We start from the raw sequence: 19567 nt of genomic DNA on the forward strand, positions 1-19567 counted from the left end.
GTACAACTCTGTGACAAATTTCTCAGAAGAACTTGTAGTCCAGCCTAAAAAGCAAGGGAATAGCAAATACTGAACCAACTCTGTTGCTTATAAGAATTCCATGCTGCATATATTGCTATAGTTGCGATGAAAGAGACTTATATCTGACACCCCGATAACATGCAATCTAGGGTGCCTCAGTCACTCACAGCTGGCTACAAACAGTGTGGACTGGAATATAATTTCTCTTCTTTGCACTGTCAGTCATCAACAATAACTTGGTATGCTTCATCTTGTTGAAGTGGTACACCAGAGGCTCTTTGTCTGAAGCTGAAACTAGAAAAGTTATCAACAATATTGTTCATGATGGCTACAATTGTGCTAAACTGGGAGGTGGTGGGTAATGTTGTCTTCCTGTGATCTACAAATTCTGCATCATCAACAACATTAAGGTTCTCATATTAATATGAGCTGAAGTGATAAGAAAGGAGAGACTTGTCTTATTCTCAGGCAATGTCAGGAAAGTTTTTCAGTTTTTCAGTAGAGAAACGGTCCTGTTCAAAATGACTCAGTACATGGGTGTGGAGGTCTGCATACATTTCTGATGAGAGCAAGACTTAATTGATCTTCTTTGATAGTAGTGAAACACATTGTCAACATGCTTGAACATTGGTCTTGTATGTTTCAATTACCAAATAAAAATATTGGCAGAATCCCCAGTTCACCTATGTTTGCTTATCAAGAGGAATCATTATTTTGATTATCAATATGAGGTAGCTATGACATGCTCCACTACTCTTGAACCATTAATGTTAGCTGTCAGTTCTGTCTCTAAAGTCACTATTTGTTTCTGCCGACACATAGGGTTCATGGCTGAAATCCTATTGCAAAATTACAAAGACAACATAACTTTTGGAAGAGAATTGTTATAAGTTAAGAAATCTCTGTAGACATTACCTGTTGCATGCTGAGTCAGGCAACTTGGTGTGCAACAGATAAGGTCTATGGAGATTTCTCAACTTGTGGCAAAAAGTTAGGTTGTTTAATTGCACAGCAGGACTTCAGCCATTGTGCTTTCCAGCCTCATATGCCATTATTAGATGCTGAGGTGTTCCTGTCAGCCTGGATTATTTTCTTCATTGTCCCTATTAGCTTCATTTTATACTCTGGTTGATGATAATTAAAATTGGACATTCCATTTTTTGTCAACACAAGAGATTCTTGTTAACATTCTTGACATTCAGAGATATCTGATTTATCAGTTGTGGGATCATTTGTGGCAATATTTTAAATTATGCCTGAGCACATAGTGAACACAATCAAAACACTATACACATAAGCAATTGTCAATGCTGTCTTTCTCTTATGCTGTCACAGGTAGTTACAGGTTACATTACACTATTGGCAGTATTTCCCGTATCTGCTTGTGAGATGAGAGGTGAGGGGGTTGAAGCCCTCGCTGGAGTGTCGTCCTCCTCTAAGAGAGAACAAGAGGTACAGACAGACCCACCAGCCCCTCGTGTCGTGACAGCCCAGCAGGGAGTAGACACCCAGGACCTGAAACAGGGGATGGAAAAGATATCTATATCCACCCAAACTGGGACTGAAAAGGCGGGAACAGAGGAAAGGGGCTGGCCGTTAGTAGAGGCAGGAAGTGGTGATGTAAAAGGGAGGGGAGATGAAATACCGGAGCGTTGGGAGTTAATATGGGTGGAGGATCCCTGGACAGGGAAGTGTGAAACGGTCCGAGTGCCTCGGGAGGAGGCGGATTACAGGCGGACGAGAGGTCTGCCTCCTCGTCCCTCATACTGGGGAATCAGAGGCCAGGGAATGGCGTAGAAGATTGAGAGAGGAGAAAGAAGCTGTGGAGAGGGAAGAACGATAGAGAAGGGCATGGCATCTGGAGGAGGCTCACCGGAGGAGGTATTCACCAGACCCTGGGTACCCTTCACAGAGGGAGACGACCCCTTTGGTCTGGAAGATGAGGAGACCCTTCCTTTCATAGACACTGGTTTGAACTCACCTGATTTAGAGGACACAAACCCTTTTACTAAGGGTCTGTGGAATGAATCTATGTTCAATCCATTCTTACAAGATGTTTGGATGCCCTCACTAGACCCGTTGGCGGTGAGAGATAAAGCCGTTGGAGATTACAAAGGGGGAGAAGCTTTGTTTGATGTTCCAATAAACCCTAGTTTTGATTTTCGAAAAATGGAACGTGTCGTGTTTGTTTCTGACAAGAAAGAGGCTCCTTTTGAACCTTCACACTGCTCAATGAATTTTTAATATATAAGTTCTTCCCGAATTTTGCAGGCATCTTTGTTTCACTGCCATGCACCCCTCAAATTGCAGAAGATGAAGGGAAGAAATCTTTGGTGCAACTTTAATTTAGACAAGTTATTGCTGGAAATAATTCATTTTTAAGACTTTCCAGACCAACATAATATTTCTCTTATTCTCTTTCAAGGGAATAATATAGACAGTTGCTTCTATAAGATTTGTATGCTTAAATATAAGATCCTGTAAGAAGAAACTGAGTCTTATAAAGTAAATTATCTCAGCTGAAACTCGTAGAATGTTAACATTATTTACATGCAGATTATCTTGACTAGCTGGATCTGAAGTCCTTGGAAATGGATCTCAACAGATGGGAAACCCTGACATCTGAGTGCTCAGCATGGAGGCATGTGGTGCATCATGGCCAATCCCAGTTTGAAGAGACCCTCGCCCAGCAGGCTGAGGCAAAGAGGCAGTCACGAAAGCAGCAAAATCAGGGAGCTGGACAGGGGACAGATTATATTTGTCCTCAGTGTGGAAGGGATTGTCACTCTTGAACTGGCCTTCTCAGCCACACTAAATGCTATTCCAAGTCCTCCATGCAGAGCACGATCCCACAGTCTCTTGAGACTGAAGGATGCCTATGACATGACATGATCTTCACTAACCAATCAGAAAAAAAGAGAAAGAAAAGTAAAAGTCTTGCTGCTAGTAAAAAACTTCACAGGAAGAAAAAGGTTAAAGGTGTAAACCTTATATTAATATGTTTGTACTGTGGGCACCACCAAAAGTCACTGGACTTTGCCTGTGGACCTGTCACAGGCTATAATCTCAACATACTCTCCCGGGGCCTATTACCTTACACCCCCCAACATGTTTTATTTCAAGAAATCTACAAGCCTATTTGTGGTGGAGTATTTTGCAAGAGAGCAACATTCTGAATCAGTGGACCACTCACAACTAGCATTCAGCATATTATTGATCCATGTGTTAAGCTAGTTCCTGCTGCCCAGAGTAGGTCTTTGGTCAGGATGGGCAGGGTAGAAATCCAATAAAATAAAATAAAAATAAATAAGTCCAGGTACTGTGAGAACAAGAGAGAAGTAAAAATGTCAATTTCTCAAGAGGTATTTTCTGCAAAATTTCTATTACTGATTGATAACTGCTGCTTGAATCAATGAGTGGCTCATCCTGAGAATATATTCCTATATTCTGCCACAGTGCTGAAATACATCATTTTTAATATCTGCATCATTTTTTTTAATTCTGCAAGTGATTGTTCTCTAAATATATACAAATTAAAGCAAAATAAGTTGTTCACTATTCTGAAGTTTTAATACAACATTAAGTACCTCCACAAATTTTACTTGCAACTGCATATATTTTTCAAAGTTTAGAGCATTAAATATTTGCAGTTGGTAATTTTTAAAACCTGATTGCCAGGGTTAACAATTCTGATAGTTTTGTATTACTGTGAATATTTGTTTTTAAAGCAAAAGATATTTTATTTTATTTCTATGCTGCCTTTCTCCCAGTTATGGGACCCGAACAACTCAGTGACAGGATACAATTTTGGAAGGTGGCCAGGGGTGGTTTGAACATCTTACATTGGCGGTGATTACTTCTTTACAAATAAAATTTTAATCCTTGATGCTTAAAGGATACATATTAAGTTTATTTTACATAGTGTTCTTAGCTTTGAACATTAGTAATTTTATCCCAGTCCAACTATTTATATTAATTTAATTTCCTATGTTGTTTGCTCTGAAAAGTTTACCTTGGAGCAAATTTTATTAACTATTAATGATCACTGACGAAATTTTTAAAAAACAACTTGCAATTTTGTTCAACCACCTCAATTAAATGGAGTCACAAATAGCTATTTACATTGTAATCTAAAGGTAATTGTGGAAAAGACACAAAACAATAGCCTTAACAACTTGCCTAAGATTTCTGAAGATATTTTCAAAAATGTAATTTAATAGCTGCTATTAATAAAGATATGATTTTCCAAATGTATTTTTCTTTTAAGTTTATGATTAAATTTGACATATGGACATATTTTCTTATGGCTAATAATGCTTTTTTGCAATTATTCAGTAGCAATGCCTTTTTATGAGAAGAATGTTATGGTTTTGGGGAATGAACTATTCATTATTGTGGTAAAAAATGTTTAGATGCAGAAAGGAAGTTTGAATTTCAATAAATTAAATTTCAAAAACACTGTTTAAATTAAAATGTTGGTTTTGGAACCAATTTGAAGAGGGTGCATTAATGCAACTTCATTTCCTTAACACAATTTCACAAAATATTTGTTTTTAATATTTAGCTCTTCCTTAACACAAGCAGCCACCACAAAACCACAGGAATGTTAGTTAACCTAATTACACTCCTGTAGAAACCTGCTGAGGAATGTTTCAGCTAGATGAGTCAATGGCTAATTAATGAAGATCTGCAGTTCATTCTCTTTCCATTTCTCTTTCCACCTCCCTTCCCTGTCGGCTACAGGACCCAGATGCCAGTTTTGATGTCAATGGTAATGATATTGACCCCATGCCTCGGTATGATGCCACCAATGAAAACAAGTAAGGCCAGTGCTCTACGGAATACATGACATTTTAAATTCAGAAGTACCTATAGGTAAAACATAGATATTTTGCTGAAGTGAAATATAGCACTGTTTGTTTAGGAAGTGGCAAAATTCAAAAACCCTTTTTTATTTTTAATTAGTAATGCAATGCAAATGCCTTGTTTATAACTATAGCATTATAGAATTATTCAGTACACTTTTTCTTCATCTCATTTATACATACCTAATCCATGGAAGGAGCTGCCTGAGCATATAAATTTCCATCTCTGAAGGAATTTGAGTTGCAAGCATTTAGACCTGTCTTTATTTTCAGAATGATTTTGTTGGTTTCTTTCTGTAATAACTTCTGACTTTTTGCCTGTAATTGTAGGATTGTAGATATCCACCAGTGCAATGGGGAAGAAGGCAATGACCTCTTCCTCCTGCAGCTCACGATACAGCCCCCCAAAATCTGCTCTAGTCTGACTTAAATGTTGCTTGTTTTGATTTTTGCTAGAGGAGATACATTATGAACTTCAGTGGGGAGAGGAAATTGTCTTCCTTCCAAAAAACACAACCTACTTTGGTATTATGCTGTTGGATATTTTCTGTCACTGAAGTGACTGCCTGCTTGAGAAATCAAATTCAGAAAATATTATTGAGCAATCTCATATTGGTGGCCACTTTCCCCACCAAACAGAATACAGGCATGTGCAGTTGCCCTCTAATAAATCTAAAGGTAAAGGTACTCTTCTGTAGGACTACAGAAATAGAGGTATTGCCAAGCAACACATGGGTATGATTGAATCTGGCTTTTGGGTTACGAGTTCAACAAGCCCCAAATAGCAAAAATCTCAGAAATGTATTAGTTATAGTATTGGCAGGTCTCATGATGCCGGCTGACGTCTCAGAGAATTTCTGTGCTTCTGTGGGTCTCCAGGTGGTGAGATAAATTTCAGGACAAGTTACACTGGTGAAGAGGAAAATTTATGTTTTGTGTGGGGTGGTAACTTTAAAGCAGTGGTTCTTGGACTATAAAATACCAGAAATACTGGCCAGCACAGCTAGTGATGAAGGCTTATGGGGGGTTTTAGTGCAAGAACTTCTAGGGATCCAAGGTTGGGAACCATTCCTTAACAGTCTGGACACCTATTTGTTTATTTGCTTAATTTCTGCTCCATTGTTCTTCCAACAGACGAACCCACAACAGCTTACATATATAAGTAAGGTTTTGTAAGTATGTCAGTTTTTGACATATATCTATATCTATATATCTATATCTATATCTATATCTATATCTATATCTATATCTATATCTCTATATCTAGGTAGGTAGGTAGGTAGGTAGGTAGGTAGGTAGGTAGGTAGGTAGAGACAGACAGACAGACAGACAGACAGACAGACAGACAGACAGACAGACAGAGAGAGAGAGAGAGATGGATAGATAGATAGATAGATAGATAGATAGATAGATAGATAGATAGATAGATAGATAGATAGATAGATAGATAGATAGATAGATAGATAGATAGATAGATAGATAGATAGATAGATAGATAGATAGATAGATAGATAGATCTGCCTAAGTGGGCTGTAGGACCCAAAAGAAAGGCTTTCTTCAAAAATCTTAAAACCCCAGGAAGCTCAAATGGCGAGATATAGAGGCTGATTACACAGGCTTTAGTGTGCTCTTTGGTTCACTGCAGGGATGGGCTGGTTCGTTCTTAAAGACACTGATCAGAAGATGTCTTTGTTGGAGCGAATCAGCCTGCCCACAGAGCAATCTTGCCTATAACTTTCTGAGCTGCTGTCGGTGGCTTCTTATTTTGGTACAGATGAGATTGCTCTGGTTTGGATCAGTGACCACTGGAACTGGTCCAAAACAAGCCTTCTGGTTTGAATTTACCAGTATTGTGAAGTGGCTTTATAAGTTAACCACTTCAGGATATTGGTAAATTAATCATTTCCTCTACTACTCAAACCTTGCCCTTGCTCAAATGCAATATTTGAACCTGGCACCAGGACTGACTGAGCCAGTTGAATGAAGGTGTTTATCTATACATTGTGCTTGCGCTATGCTGTTACACTAGGTGCAAGAGGGGAGGGAGAGAGATTGTAACTTCATGCACTTGAGTTACTTCTGCCTTTTGTGGCAAAGCAGGAAGTAGAATACCTGCACTGAAACTCATGGGTCTTCTTGTTGCACAAGCTCTGGCAGAAGTAGCACAAGAGCTAAACAAGTCAGCCCTGATGAGCTGGCAGTGAGTCTTTCAAAAATCCAAGTTATAGTGTAGGGACTGAACAAATGCTCCATGTGATGTATGCTGTTAATAGGGCTGTATAGAAGTGCATTTTGCCACCTGCCTGCCCTCAAAAGATCCTCTCCCCCACTCTAGTTTTCACCCAATTACTGTCCCCATTTTTTCTGAGGCTTCCCCATCAGGAGGAAATTTCCAGTAATTAAAGAGTTCCTGCTTCTGTCCTACAGCTTGTTTGGCTGGCATGTAATCAGTCATATTGTATACAAGCCATGCAAGTCCTGGAAAGCAAGCAAGAATTCTTTAGTTACGAGCAGTCTCCTTCACTTTAAATACCAAAATCTTTAGTTGCCAAAAATCTTCCTGTGCCAATATCATCACAGACATAATTTATGGAACAGGGTTTTGGCCTGTAAGTACTAGTAGAATGTGTTAAATACAAGATATATCAGTGAATAACATACCCACCATATTCTGAACCAGTTGTAGTTTCCATATACTTTTCAAAGGCAGTTCCACATGTAGTACATTGCACTTATCCAACTTGGACAGAAGGAAGCATAGATACCTATAGCAAGATCATATAATTCCAGAGGGATGTTTCAGAGATTCACTTTTGTAATACCAGAGTGGTAAAAGCCCAAGGCATTGATTCAAAATAGTTTTATCATTATGACACCTCAGAAATGTCAGTGAGAGATCATAATTTAAGATTCTGTGATGGTACAGATGTTGATATACAGTATACTTGTTTGAAGTACAAATTTTAGAACTTCAGCAGTTTAGAACTTAGTCAATGAACTATCAAAACATCCACAGTGCAACATTTTCAGCCAAAGAGGCTCTGACCTTTTCACTAATTTTCACACTCAGTCTCCGGGGGTCACAGGTATCACCTCAGGCACCTTCTACACTGCAAAAACAACCATACCCCAAACCCACAACCAAGTATTTTGGGGTTGTCCTTTCTATACTGCGAAAGCCTCCTTTGTCCCAAGTAAGGTGTCTTAGAAAATTCAGGTGCTTAGTGAAAGAATGTCTCCGTTACAATTCTACTCTGTGTTCCTACTGATAAACCATAGCTGCAGGTCACATGGGTGTATTTTTATTTGGTAATAATCTAAGTTACTTTTACATGAAGAAAATAATGAGGAGAGCTGGTTTAAACAAACAAAATCGGATTTGTATCGACAGGGTTCTTAAGGATGAAGGGAAAGATATGGTCCAAAGTATGAGTGGAAGAGTTAAAACAACAGTAAAATGTAATATATTTCTTCTGTATTTAGAGATCAAAATACTTTCTTTACAGACTGTCAGTCTTTTTGACAAACCCATCTGAACTCTATAGACAGACTTCTCTTAATAAATTCTAGCACTACTTTTCCTGACAAACTATGAAACAGACTTCTAGCTCTCTTTTCCATTCTCAGCTCTGTCTAATCTAACGTTTCTGATTTTTTTCCTGATTCGGACTCAACTGTCACTTCTTGGCACCTCCCCCCACTCCCAAACATTCCAGTCACACTAGCCAATCAGCATTCTGTCCTTTAACTGCCCATCACACTAGCACTCTGTCCACTAGACAGGTGTAGAGGTCTTATGCAAACCTGTTGTAGGTAATTAAAAATAGATTTTTACATAGAGGCTTGCTCAAAATGGGCAGATTGCCACACACAGGTTTTCAGTTGTCCTAATATTCCTTACCTTGTGCAATACTTCAATGTTTTTGAAGTACCAAGTGTTACCTCAGTCTAGGCAATTTACTGTTTGTGAAGACACATCTGTCTTTAAGACTGTCTCATGTCCCTCCAGTTTGCATTTCCTATAATCAAAAAAACCAGGCAGTGAAGTTTTCAGCATTTATGCCAGGAGCTGCCAGATCTAGAACCAGGAACTTAAAATTTTGTTGTAATGAGTTTCTTTCTGTGATGAGCTGTCATGGCTACAGGTTGGAGCATCTCACTGGGTAGTGAGTTCCACTCAAGACATTAGATGGTTTTCTTTCACCCAGAGTAACCATTAGCTATATGACAGCTTCTTTAAAACTTCCTTGTTTAGGCTGATACTTTCAGTGGACAATGATAGTCTTTCCTGTCTCAATGAGATTCTTGGCTCAAGTCATTGGTTTTGACTTTCATCTCTCCTCTGTGGTTCGACTTCTGGGTCCCACTTGTTCACTCACCCTGGACAAATTACACCTTGACAGTTCTGACTACTGCTGGCCAGTGCTTTTTCAGTCATTAATTCTGGAGATACAGGAGTGCTGCTGTAAGATGTCTTGGTGGAATTAATTGTATTTTGCCATTATAAACAAATAGGGAGCAGTCACTTCCACTATTTGTCTCAAAAATAATTCAACAGAAAAGAATCTTGACAGCATAGATCAGCTTGAGGATGATCCATGATGATGTTGAGATTGGAAATCTTTAAAAAAATTACTTACAGGAGTGTAAAGTTGTTCAGTGACTCCTGGCAGTTCAAAAAATATGTCTTTTTTGTTTCCGTGGTTATGCCAGGGTTAAATTTGTTAATTTCAGAAAGTTGTTTGTGCTAAATGATCTCACAAACAGTAACAGCTACAAACACATAACTGTGAGTGAATATTACTGATTTAACTTACTTTCCAGCTTACATACCTCCATCAGTTACCGTATTTTTTGCTCCATAAGACGCACTTTTTCTCTTCAAAAAGGTGGGAGGGAAAGTACATGCGTCTTATGGAGTGAATGCAGTAACCCAGGGCTTAGCCACCACCACCCAAAAGCCTCCCACTGCCATGCTGGGAGGTCTCTGAACTGGCAGCAGAGACTGCTTGCTGTTTAGACCTCACCATTCTGCACTGCTAGCTTTCTAGGACCTGCTTCCTGCAGCCCACCTGGAAAACCAGCAAGGCAAATAGGCCTATGGCAGCAAACAGTGAAAATAGCCAAGGACCAAAGGATAGTTCTAGAAACACCAGGGGAAACCATAAACACAGTCTCCCACTTAGGCAGTTGATTTTCCCATGTTTGGGGAAATCACAGGACTCAGCTCATCTGAAGTGCAATAGATGAGCCTTACCCTGGGAAAACCACTTTTGCAACAATGGTATCTCCCCTGCCAGGTCTGAGTTTGAATGGCCTCTAAGCCTCCTGGCCCACCCCCGGCTGCACCTCCTGATTAGAACAGGGCTGCATAGCCCCAATCCCAAAAGAGGCCAGGAGAGCTCTTCAGTGTTTTGGGGTGCCCTGCAGGACCCCCATCAGGGGCTGGATGTTCCTCCCACAATCCTTCAGTGCACAGATATTAGCATATCTGCCTGCTTGCATCACCCAATTGGCTATTGGAGAAGCAAAGCAGGAAGGAGGAGTCTCTTTCCCTTCACCTTCTGCAGAGAAGTTAAACCATGTGACCAACCAGACATGTGGAGAACCAGAGAGAGAGAGAGAGAGAGAGAGGACAGAAACAAAAGCTTCTAAAATTGCCAGTAAGTTTAATATTTTTTTATTTATTTTATTTATTTTATAGGCCTGAGAATGGCGAGGGGAAGATAAAATTACTACTGAGAGCCTGCTGGATGGGGAAGAGGTGGCTAGATATAGCTATCTGTAGTTCAGAGCTTGGTAGTAAGCTGCATCACTTCCCCACAAATTAAGCCTAAATAGAAGTAATTTTGCAGATATTTAAAACATTAAGGGACCTGGGGGGGAGGCTAATGTGTATTGTTAGCCAAATTTCATTCTGAAGCACAGAATGATTAAAAAGGCACTGAGCACATGCAGAATAAAGTTCAAAAGGGAAACTAAAAGGGACCTAACACTCCTTTCCTTAATATATTACCACTAGGGCTACAGGTTTTATTTGGTGTATTAGCTTGCCACAGTTTTTATGGACTCATCAGGAGTAAGGCAATTTGAATTGCAGAGGGCAGATCTGAATCACAGATCTGAATATGTCCAAGTAAAGCTTTGAAATCTTGAAAATTGGTTTAAGAACCCAACATTTCATAAATAGCATTTCACACGTACACACACACAACTGGAAACAGAAATTTTAGTACTATTTTTGTGTTAATAAAAGCTGCATGGTGTCACTCCCCCTGTTTTTATTGGTTTTTCTTAATCATTGTTGTTCTACAATATTGCTGGTAGATTTTATCTTTTTATTGTGATTCCCAGCTACTGTATTTTATCCTATTGTAGTCTTTAAAACTGGACAACCATCTGTCAGATCTGCTCTGATTTGGATTCCTGCATTGAACCAGGGGTTGGAATTGATGGCCTTACAGTATAGGCCTCTTCCAACTCCATTATTCTATGATTCTGTGCTGCTTTGAGATTATATTTGTAAAAGCAAGCAGGCAGTAGATGTCGTGATGTATAAGGGGCACATTTTTCTTGCAGAGTATGGGAACTCATTCTACCAGTGCAAGGATGATAAAGCAGAAAAGGCTAGCATATAACATTCCTTTTAAACTAGAGGTAGTAAAATATGCTAAGGAGTATGGAAACAGTCAACAGTGCAGAGACATTTTGGGCCTCATCTGAAAAAATGATTAAAGAGTGGAGGAAACAGGAGGATCAGCTGCAAAAAGCTGATAAAAGTAAGCACCCTTTCTGTGGACATGCTGCATGCTGCAAAGTAAAGAACTGAATGATGGAGAGAGAAAACTTTATTGCTGTAAAGAAGGAAGGGAGGAAGGGAGGGAGTGGAAGTGAGGCATGCTTTGCTGTTTGCTTACACCTGTGCTGGTGGTGATTTCTTCATCATAGCTCTTATTGACTACCCAACAACAATCTGTTTATTCATCTCTTTCAGTGCAATAACAATTCATTATAAGTGTTAAAACTTGAGATGGTAATTCCCACTCATTGTGTGTCATCTTGGTGTAGAAGTCTGCTTCATGATTCTCCACTTCTGGTACATGTATGACTTGTGAAATGACATGCTTGAGAATACACCAGTCCCAAAACTGTACTGTTAGTAGCAAGAAAGACATGGATTTTGTTCCTCCTTGGTGGTTGATATAAAGCATTGTAGTGTTGTTGTCTGTGGCTATTGGAATAACTTTGCCAACTACAAATTGTTCAAAAGCTCTCACTGTGTTGTACACTGCAAGAAGTTTGAGGTAATTGATGTGACAACATCTATCTATTGCTACTGCCTTATGAATTTGCCAGAATATTTTTTCCCTGTTTTCCTCTCCTAAAAATGAGGTGCGTCTTACGGAGAGGTGCGTCTTATGGAGCGAAAAATACGGTACATCCTATTTGTTTGTTTCATTTGTAGGCTGCCCTTCACTGATGAGAGGACAAAGGCGACCAATTCTCCAATATTAGATCAGATTCCAATCAATTATCTATTACAGATTTAGTTGTAGGAGCATTACTCTGTTACATTGCATTAGAATCTGTGGGATTATTGTAGATTAATCAAATATTATTTTCCAGTTTTTTAAAAGCCAAGTTTTTGGAAGTGCAGATGTTGATGGGAAAAAGCATACAAGCATAAATCACTTGAGTCCCGTAGTAATTCCTGGGAAGTGATTATGGTTTCTTTAACCACTATGGTATGCAGGAATCCTACCAGATACATAGTTTGGTTTGAACAATTTGGCAGAGAGGTCAGCAGCAGTGCAAGCCTATACTGGACTTTGACATTTGTGTCAATTAAGGACAGGAATCAGCTGTCGATGAAGTCACTGGTGCTGTGTAACACATTTCTGTTTTGTTTAGGACTAAGCTTTTTACGTAACACTCAGCAAATACCTGTAAATACGCTTTCCATCACTTCTGTATAGTCTTTTTTTATTGGAATCTGTGTGGTCCAGTGGTGTGCTTGAAAGTCACAGTGCAAGAATTTATACTCCAGATCTCTTTATTAGTTTTCTATCCCATGATTCCCCTACTTGCTGGTGCTCTAAGTGGCTTACAATCGCCATAAAACATAATTTAAAAAAAGAAGTAAAAGGAAATTCAACCATGGAATCATTAAAATCAAATAGAATCAAAACCCAGCATCCAGAAAAAACAACGACTATAACCACCACTCTGAGCAGTGTTCATTCTGAGTGCAGTCCATCAGTGTGGGAGTCACGCAGGAGAAAGCTCTATCCCACATCCCTGTGAAGCAAGCCCCTGCAGCTGTTGCTACAGTGGGGTCTTGACTTGAGAACTTAATCCGTATTGGAAGGCGGTTCTCAAGTCAAAAAGTTCTCAGGTCAAATCTGCATTTCCCATAGGAATGCATTGAAAACCATTTGATCCGTATCTGCTCTTTTCCGTCCATAGAAACTAATGGGAAGCTGCTATTATGCCTTCGACCACTAGAGGGGGATATTTTGTTTCTTTTTTTCTTAGGTCAAGAAAGGTTCAGGGAAGGCAGGGAAAATACAGTCCAGGCAGTCCAGTACCAGGCAGTCCGAAGACTGTCTCCCAATCCACTCTCTAAACGCTGGGAGGAGTGAGGAAGCAGACAGGCACCCTTTTCACTGGCCAACAGTTAACTGAAAGTTCAAATTTTGTACTTTCCCTGCCTCCCACGTGGGTTTTTTTCAGTTCTTAACTCAAATCTAAGTACTTAAGTCAAGTCAATATTTTCCTATGAGAGTGGTTCTTAAGTCAAAATGTTCTTAACTCGAGCTGTTCTTAAGTCAAGACCCCACTGTATTCTGAAGGAGGTATCTTTTGACTATTATTATCATCCAGAGAGCTTCATGTTGAGACTGGCCACAGACAATTTAGGGCTTTGAAGGTTAAAATCAGAACTCCTTGAATTAGGCCTAGAGAAAAAATTGGCAATAGGTTCAGGTCTTTCAGGCTCAGCGTCATATGGTATCAGGTGCCAATTAGCAGCTTAGGTATGACATACTGAGCCAGCTAGATTCTAGACTCTTCAAGGGGAACCCAATCCCCGAGGGCATTGCACTAGTTGAGATACAATGGAACTAAGTCCTGGATAGCTGTTGCCAAGTCAGTTCCGTTTAAGAAAGGGCACAGATGGTGCACTGTGTCTTTTAATGATCAAAATGTTTATTTTTTTTTCATAATGTGATTTTTATATTTTGTAATTGTTTTAATATTTATGTTTTTAAGCCATTTTAAACCAGGTTGATTCCCTTTGCAGGGAGGAGAGTGAGGTAGAATTCAAACAAATAAATAAACAAACAAAAACAACTAGGCTGTCTAGTTTATATGTTTTGGGTAGAAGACAGAAGATGCCTAGTTGAAATGATAATCCTTGTAGATTAGGTACAAGAGGTTGAGGGAGCTCTATCTTTAGGTGGTATATTTTCTTCCAAAATGAATCTATCTGGACCTGGAGTATAGGGCTCCGTGCTAGAATATGAAGACTTGAAAACGGAGATGATTTGATATTGCTGTATAAAGAGAATCCCCCCTTGCCCCCCAACACAACCCTTTCCATTACTCACAGTGATGACCCAATTGCCAGTCTAACTTTTTCTATTTTGTAGTGTGGCGCACGGCACACTTTGCCACACTTTGCCTTTCTCAGCTCATTGCAGCCAGAATTCTGTTGTGTACAGGAATAATTTTATGCATAGGCAAAAACAAGCAGAGAAGTCTCCTTGTTCTCCTCTCTGTTGCTCTTCAACTATGCTACTTGGATGCCATAGAAGAGTATATCTAGAGTATACCTACTTCACAACAAGATGCCTCAGACCTGAAGGGTTTATCAGAGAGATGGATGTCAAGTGGGTGATTTTTGTATGCATGTTTTTGAAACACTGCTGTGTATATTCTGAGGTGGGAAATGGGTTTCTGATTGTTCTATTTTCCTTCTTCCACTGGGATAAAGCATGTTGATTTTGTAGCAGTGGGGTACAGACCAAAATGAAAAGCTGTTGTTGAATTTATTTTCATCAAATTCTTCCTAAGGAAGAGGGAGACAGGTCGTCATTGTGATTGATAGAGAAGTATGTCCTTTATTTTCAGATGGTGGTAGCAAATGCCCATTAAGTATGGTTAGGCAGAACGGAGCTTGAAAGCAAATTGGTAGCCAGTGCTTGTTCTTTAAATCTGAAATTATATCAGTGCTATTTATCATCATCTATGTTCTGAATCTATGTGTTCTGCATTACTTGCAGTTTCTGAACCATCTTTAAGAGTACGCCCACATATAATGCATTTCAATAAACAAGTATTTTAAAATGTATAATTTTTGAAAATAAAACTTTTGAGAAAAAATTCAGAGGCAACTGAAGCTAACAAAGCTTTATTTGAATTTGTGTCAATTATGCCTTTTGTATTTTGATTTGGAACAGTGTAGCATTTATGTGTCACTCTTATGTGTTACATTGGAAATACCATACTCTTTCAGCCAGAGTAGAATAGAAGGTGAAACTTTTTCAACACTCTTCTCCCATGCCTCCACTCTGCTCTTGCAGTTTGTTCCAATGAGATGGAATGTAACTTGACTAGCTCCAGAACAGGCATATTCCCACCCCTACCCCCATTCCGCAGTGTATCTGGCATGAGGGATTTGGGTTCTAGAGCATCCAAAATCTGCCTCAGTCTGTTCCTGACTTGTCTGCAGAACTTTTTTGCTGTTAGTCCTGGAAAAACACCAACAGAGGAGCAGTCATCACCATTCATAGGATCTCCTGCACAAATTGGACAGGCGTTCTGCAGTATCATATGGCCCCAGAACCACAGGATATTTTGAATATTAAACATTATCCCTCCTAAATACTCACTCCTAATTGCACGTGATTTAGAATGTTGATTAATATCTTGTTTTTAGACCAACTTATGTCATACAACCTGTTCTTTGCCAAGGACCGTATACTTAGTGCTACAGATGCTGGTGGTGGTGATGACAATGACCCAACTAACCTCTTTCAAATGGCAACCCCTGATCCCAAATATAATTGCCAAATAACAATCTTTCTTATTAGCACATACGCTTCCTTCCTTATCATTCCAATTCTGCTTCAATCTTTCATGTTTTCTAAGGTATGTTATTATCATCAATAACTAAGGCAGGAATGCTTTTCAAAATACTTAGCAGTGCTTTGCTCTGTAGTGCTTCTTGCACCACTGTTGCTTCTAAGGAAGTTGTCATCCAATGCAGCAGGTGGATGGAATAGATGAACAGAGAGGGCAGAGGAAAATAACATATAATCCCTTGAAATTCTTTCAAGGCAGCTGCACAAACATTGCTGATGTAGTTGGGGCAGACAGCTAATATCATGAGTATTAGTCATTTGCTTACTGCCAACATTCTTTTGTATGCAAATTCAATTCCAGAGCATAAGAAACCACAAACTGGAGGGTTTTGTTCAATGTATTATTTAGGAATGTCTTTCATTGCTGTAAAAACTTCAAAACAGCCCCATCAGCACAATTGAACTGATAATTTTATATGACATTCTTTCTTGTTGCTGGGCTTTATTGTATGGCCAATAAAGTCACAATACTTTTCTATTTAGTCTAACAAACTTTTCCCCATCTGTAAATGCCAGTAATTCATTTGAATATCCTTGTTTACTTTTACTTAACAATTTTTGATTTTAAATTTTTATATCTTTGTTTACTTTATAAGATAACGGATTAGTTTTAGATTACAAAAAAAAGACAGAAATTCCAAAGATAATTACAGAGTCCAGGAAAGAGGTTTGTAAGACATTTTGTTGCCGAGGCTCCCCCTGCTGGTCTCCAGCTCATCAGGTGACACTATTTAGTGATACAGCATTGCTCTGGCGAGAAGAAAGGGGGCGATTCTTTATTTTAAAAGGCTATCTCTAGAAGGAGATTATGTTGTTTCGTTGTGTAGTTCTGGTGCTAGTTGGGGAGGTTTGCACCATCATTCTCTCCAAAATGAAAATCTGTGTCCCATTCACAAACAGGGCAGGGAAATCAGTTATGTTTTGACCTAGCCCTACATCTGGATGTTCTGTACACATAAAAACAGGTGAGGGGGCACTATTACCCAGAAACAGAGCAGGTTAAGAAGAAGTTGAATACTCTTGTGCTTAATCCAGTGTATCTCAACATGTTCCCCTTAAATGGCTTGGCGATTGACACATCTTTGCATATAATAGACCATTAGTTTTTCAGCTGCAGCTGTAGAAATAAAAAAGCCATTGAGAATGGTCATCATGTATGTGTTAGTTCAATATAATTCTTCTACTCATGCAATAATAGAATATAGTGACAGTTATTCTTTTGAGATGCCCCTGAGAAGAAAGTCGCACCACTATAGTAATGCAGGAATGTGACACTTGCACAAGCTTGGTTTTCCTCATGGAGATTACTGCTTACACAACAGCAAAGCTTGCACATGTAACTATGGTGTCAGGATTTCCAGTCCTGCTGTAATTCAGTAGGATACTGACCTTTGTTTTAAGGGGAAATTGATTGCAGTAATCCAGCAGATTGAACATAATAAAGGGATCCTTCTCAAGGTGTGGATAGCAATGGAACCAAAAATGACATATTTGTTGCATAGACTATCATAGACTATCAGACCATGAAGACATGACCTAAGCTCTCTGATGATGAATAGAATGCATTGAATAAAGTTCAGGGGATGAAAAATAATGGCGAAATGAATGTACACATGGAATTTGACAGTTGTGAGATGAACTGTATGGCAGCTTGGGAGCTATTTATACAGTAGTTCCACAAGAATATCTGGAAGTTAAGTCATGGCAATAGGACTTCTTTCTTATTCGGCTGAAACATTTTGCTGCTCATCCAAGTAGCTTCTTCAGTCTGAGGAGAGTTGGTAGGAGGCCCCAGCTATATCCTCCTGGATTCATTTGTTGAAACCAGGAATGTTGAAATGTTAGTTTCATTTCCTCCTGGTATGAATAAGCTCCTTAGATGGACAAAGGACTGGGGGTAAAGGATAATCCCACCTCTGCACCCCTTCTTTCTGGTGTATGTGGTCCTAATCTTCCAGAAGATGGATGAAATGGCAGCATGATAAATAGGAGATAGATTGTATCTAAGGCCTCCACCCCTGTTGAGTGAGGGATTTTCTATATGCACATGTATGGCCTTCCTGACCTCCCTGGAGAAGGACTGCAGAAGTGGGATTTTCACTCAGTTCCCCCCCCCCCCGCCGCCCTCATCCATCTAAAGAGTCTATTCAGACCAGGGGGAAGTAAAACCAATGTGGAGGATATATTAGAGGTCTCTTACCAACTCTCCTCAGACTGAAGAAGCTACTTGGATGAGTAGCTAAACGTTTCAACCTAGAAGGAAGTCTAGTTGCCACAACTCACCTTCCAGATGACCTCACCTGGATGACTGAGAATCCTTACAGATATACAGTGGTGCCTCGCTTTACTATTGCCCCACATTATGACAAACCGCTTAATGACAATCTTTTTGCGATCGCAATTGTGATTGCAAAGCGATGGTCTGAATGGAGGAATTTCACTTTACGATGATCAGTTCCCTGCTTTGGGAACCGATTCTTTGCAAAACGACATTTCTTGAACAGCTGTTCGGCAGTTTCAAAATGGCCACTGGGTGATTAAAATGGCTCCCCGCTGTGTTTAGGGATGGATTCCTCGCTATACAGGCAGCAAAAATGGCCGCCGTATGGAGGATCTTCGCTGGACAGTGAGTTTTTACCCCATTGGAATGCATTGAACGGGTTTCAGTGCGTTTCAATTGGTTTTTTATTTTCACTTTACAATGTTTTCGCTTTTCCTGGAATGGATTATCGTCGTTAAGTGAGGCACCACTGTATTCCAAGAGAATAAGCTGGACATTTGGAGTCAGTAATTCTTGAAGATTACAATATCCCGTCTATATATTTTCTACTGTAACTAAAAGCCAATTGCATCTGACTTACCTTCACATCAAAACAGAAGGAACTGCCTATACATTAGGACTCTATCCAGAATCCAGCATTCAGTACTGGAGGGGTGATATATAGAGAGTAATGAATAGCATGTTTGAGGCTCTAGATTTGATTTGCTGAAAACCTAGTCAAAAGACACATAAAAAGGAGATATGGGTGAGATGGTCAGCCAAGGCAGAGTATGTTATAACTGCATTCCTGCGTCCAGAAAGCTGTCTCAGAGTGCAGGAGTCCCTTTTGAAAACATGTTTCCCTGAAAAGGTTCTTAAACTATATCAAGAAATAGTCACAGCACTACAAGGATGTTTGATTCATAAAAAATCCATAAGACAGGATGCCCCTTTTTGTAGAACCCATTGATCCAATGGTTCGATCAGGAATGTCTGGAAATGAAGTATCTACTATTAGAATAAGAGATATAGGGAATCAAACCTGCCATCCCTACCACCTGATTGGTTTCAGTTAAAGAAAAAATATAAAAAACTAATTAAGGACAAAAAGAATTTGGCATTGAGGATGAGTTGGCAGAAATTAATTGTAGCATCAAGGTCACATGACTCTGTTACCTTCTGGAAAATAGTCTCAAGAGGGTTAGATGGTCAAGTAGGTGCAGCAAATTCATACATACCTGTTAAGACCTGGGAACTATATTTTACTGGTCTATATG

General features: G+C 39.4%; 1 protein-coding gene and 1 pseudogene across 2 annotated transcripts in view; one reads left to right on the forward strand and one right to left on the reverse strand.

The window, feature by feature from the left end:
- Positions 1-19567, forward strand: part of PCSK5 (proprotein convertase subtilisin/kexin type 5) — a 357644-nt gene that overhangs the window by 117484 nt on the left and 220593 nt on the right. For both annotated transcript variants that reach the window (XM_020787785.3, XM_020787784.3), the window contains exon 5: positions 4765-4841. In XM_020787785.3, coding sequence (XP_020643444.3) covers positions 4765-4841 — 77 coding nt within the window. The remainder of the gene's footprint in view (positions 1-4764; positions 4842-19567) is intronic.
- Positions 10042-10194, reverse strand: LOC144587655 (U1 spliceosomal RNA; annotated as a pseudogene).

This window comes from Pogona vitticeps, chromosome 2, assembly GCF_051106095.1.
Source record: "Pogona vitticeps strain Pit_001003342236 chromosome 2, PviZW2.1, whole genome shotgun sequence".
In the NCBI taxonomy this organism is placed as follows: Eukaryota; Metazoa; Chordata; class Lepidosauria; order Squamata; family Agamidae; genus Pogona; species Pogona vitticeps.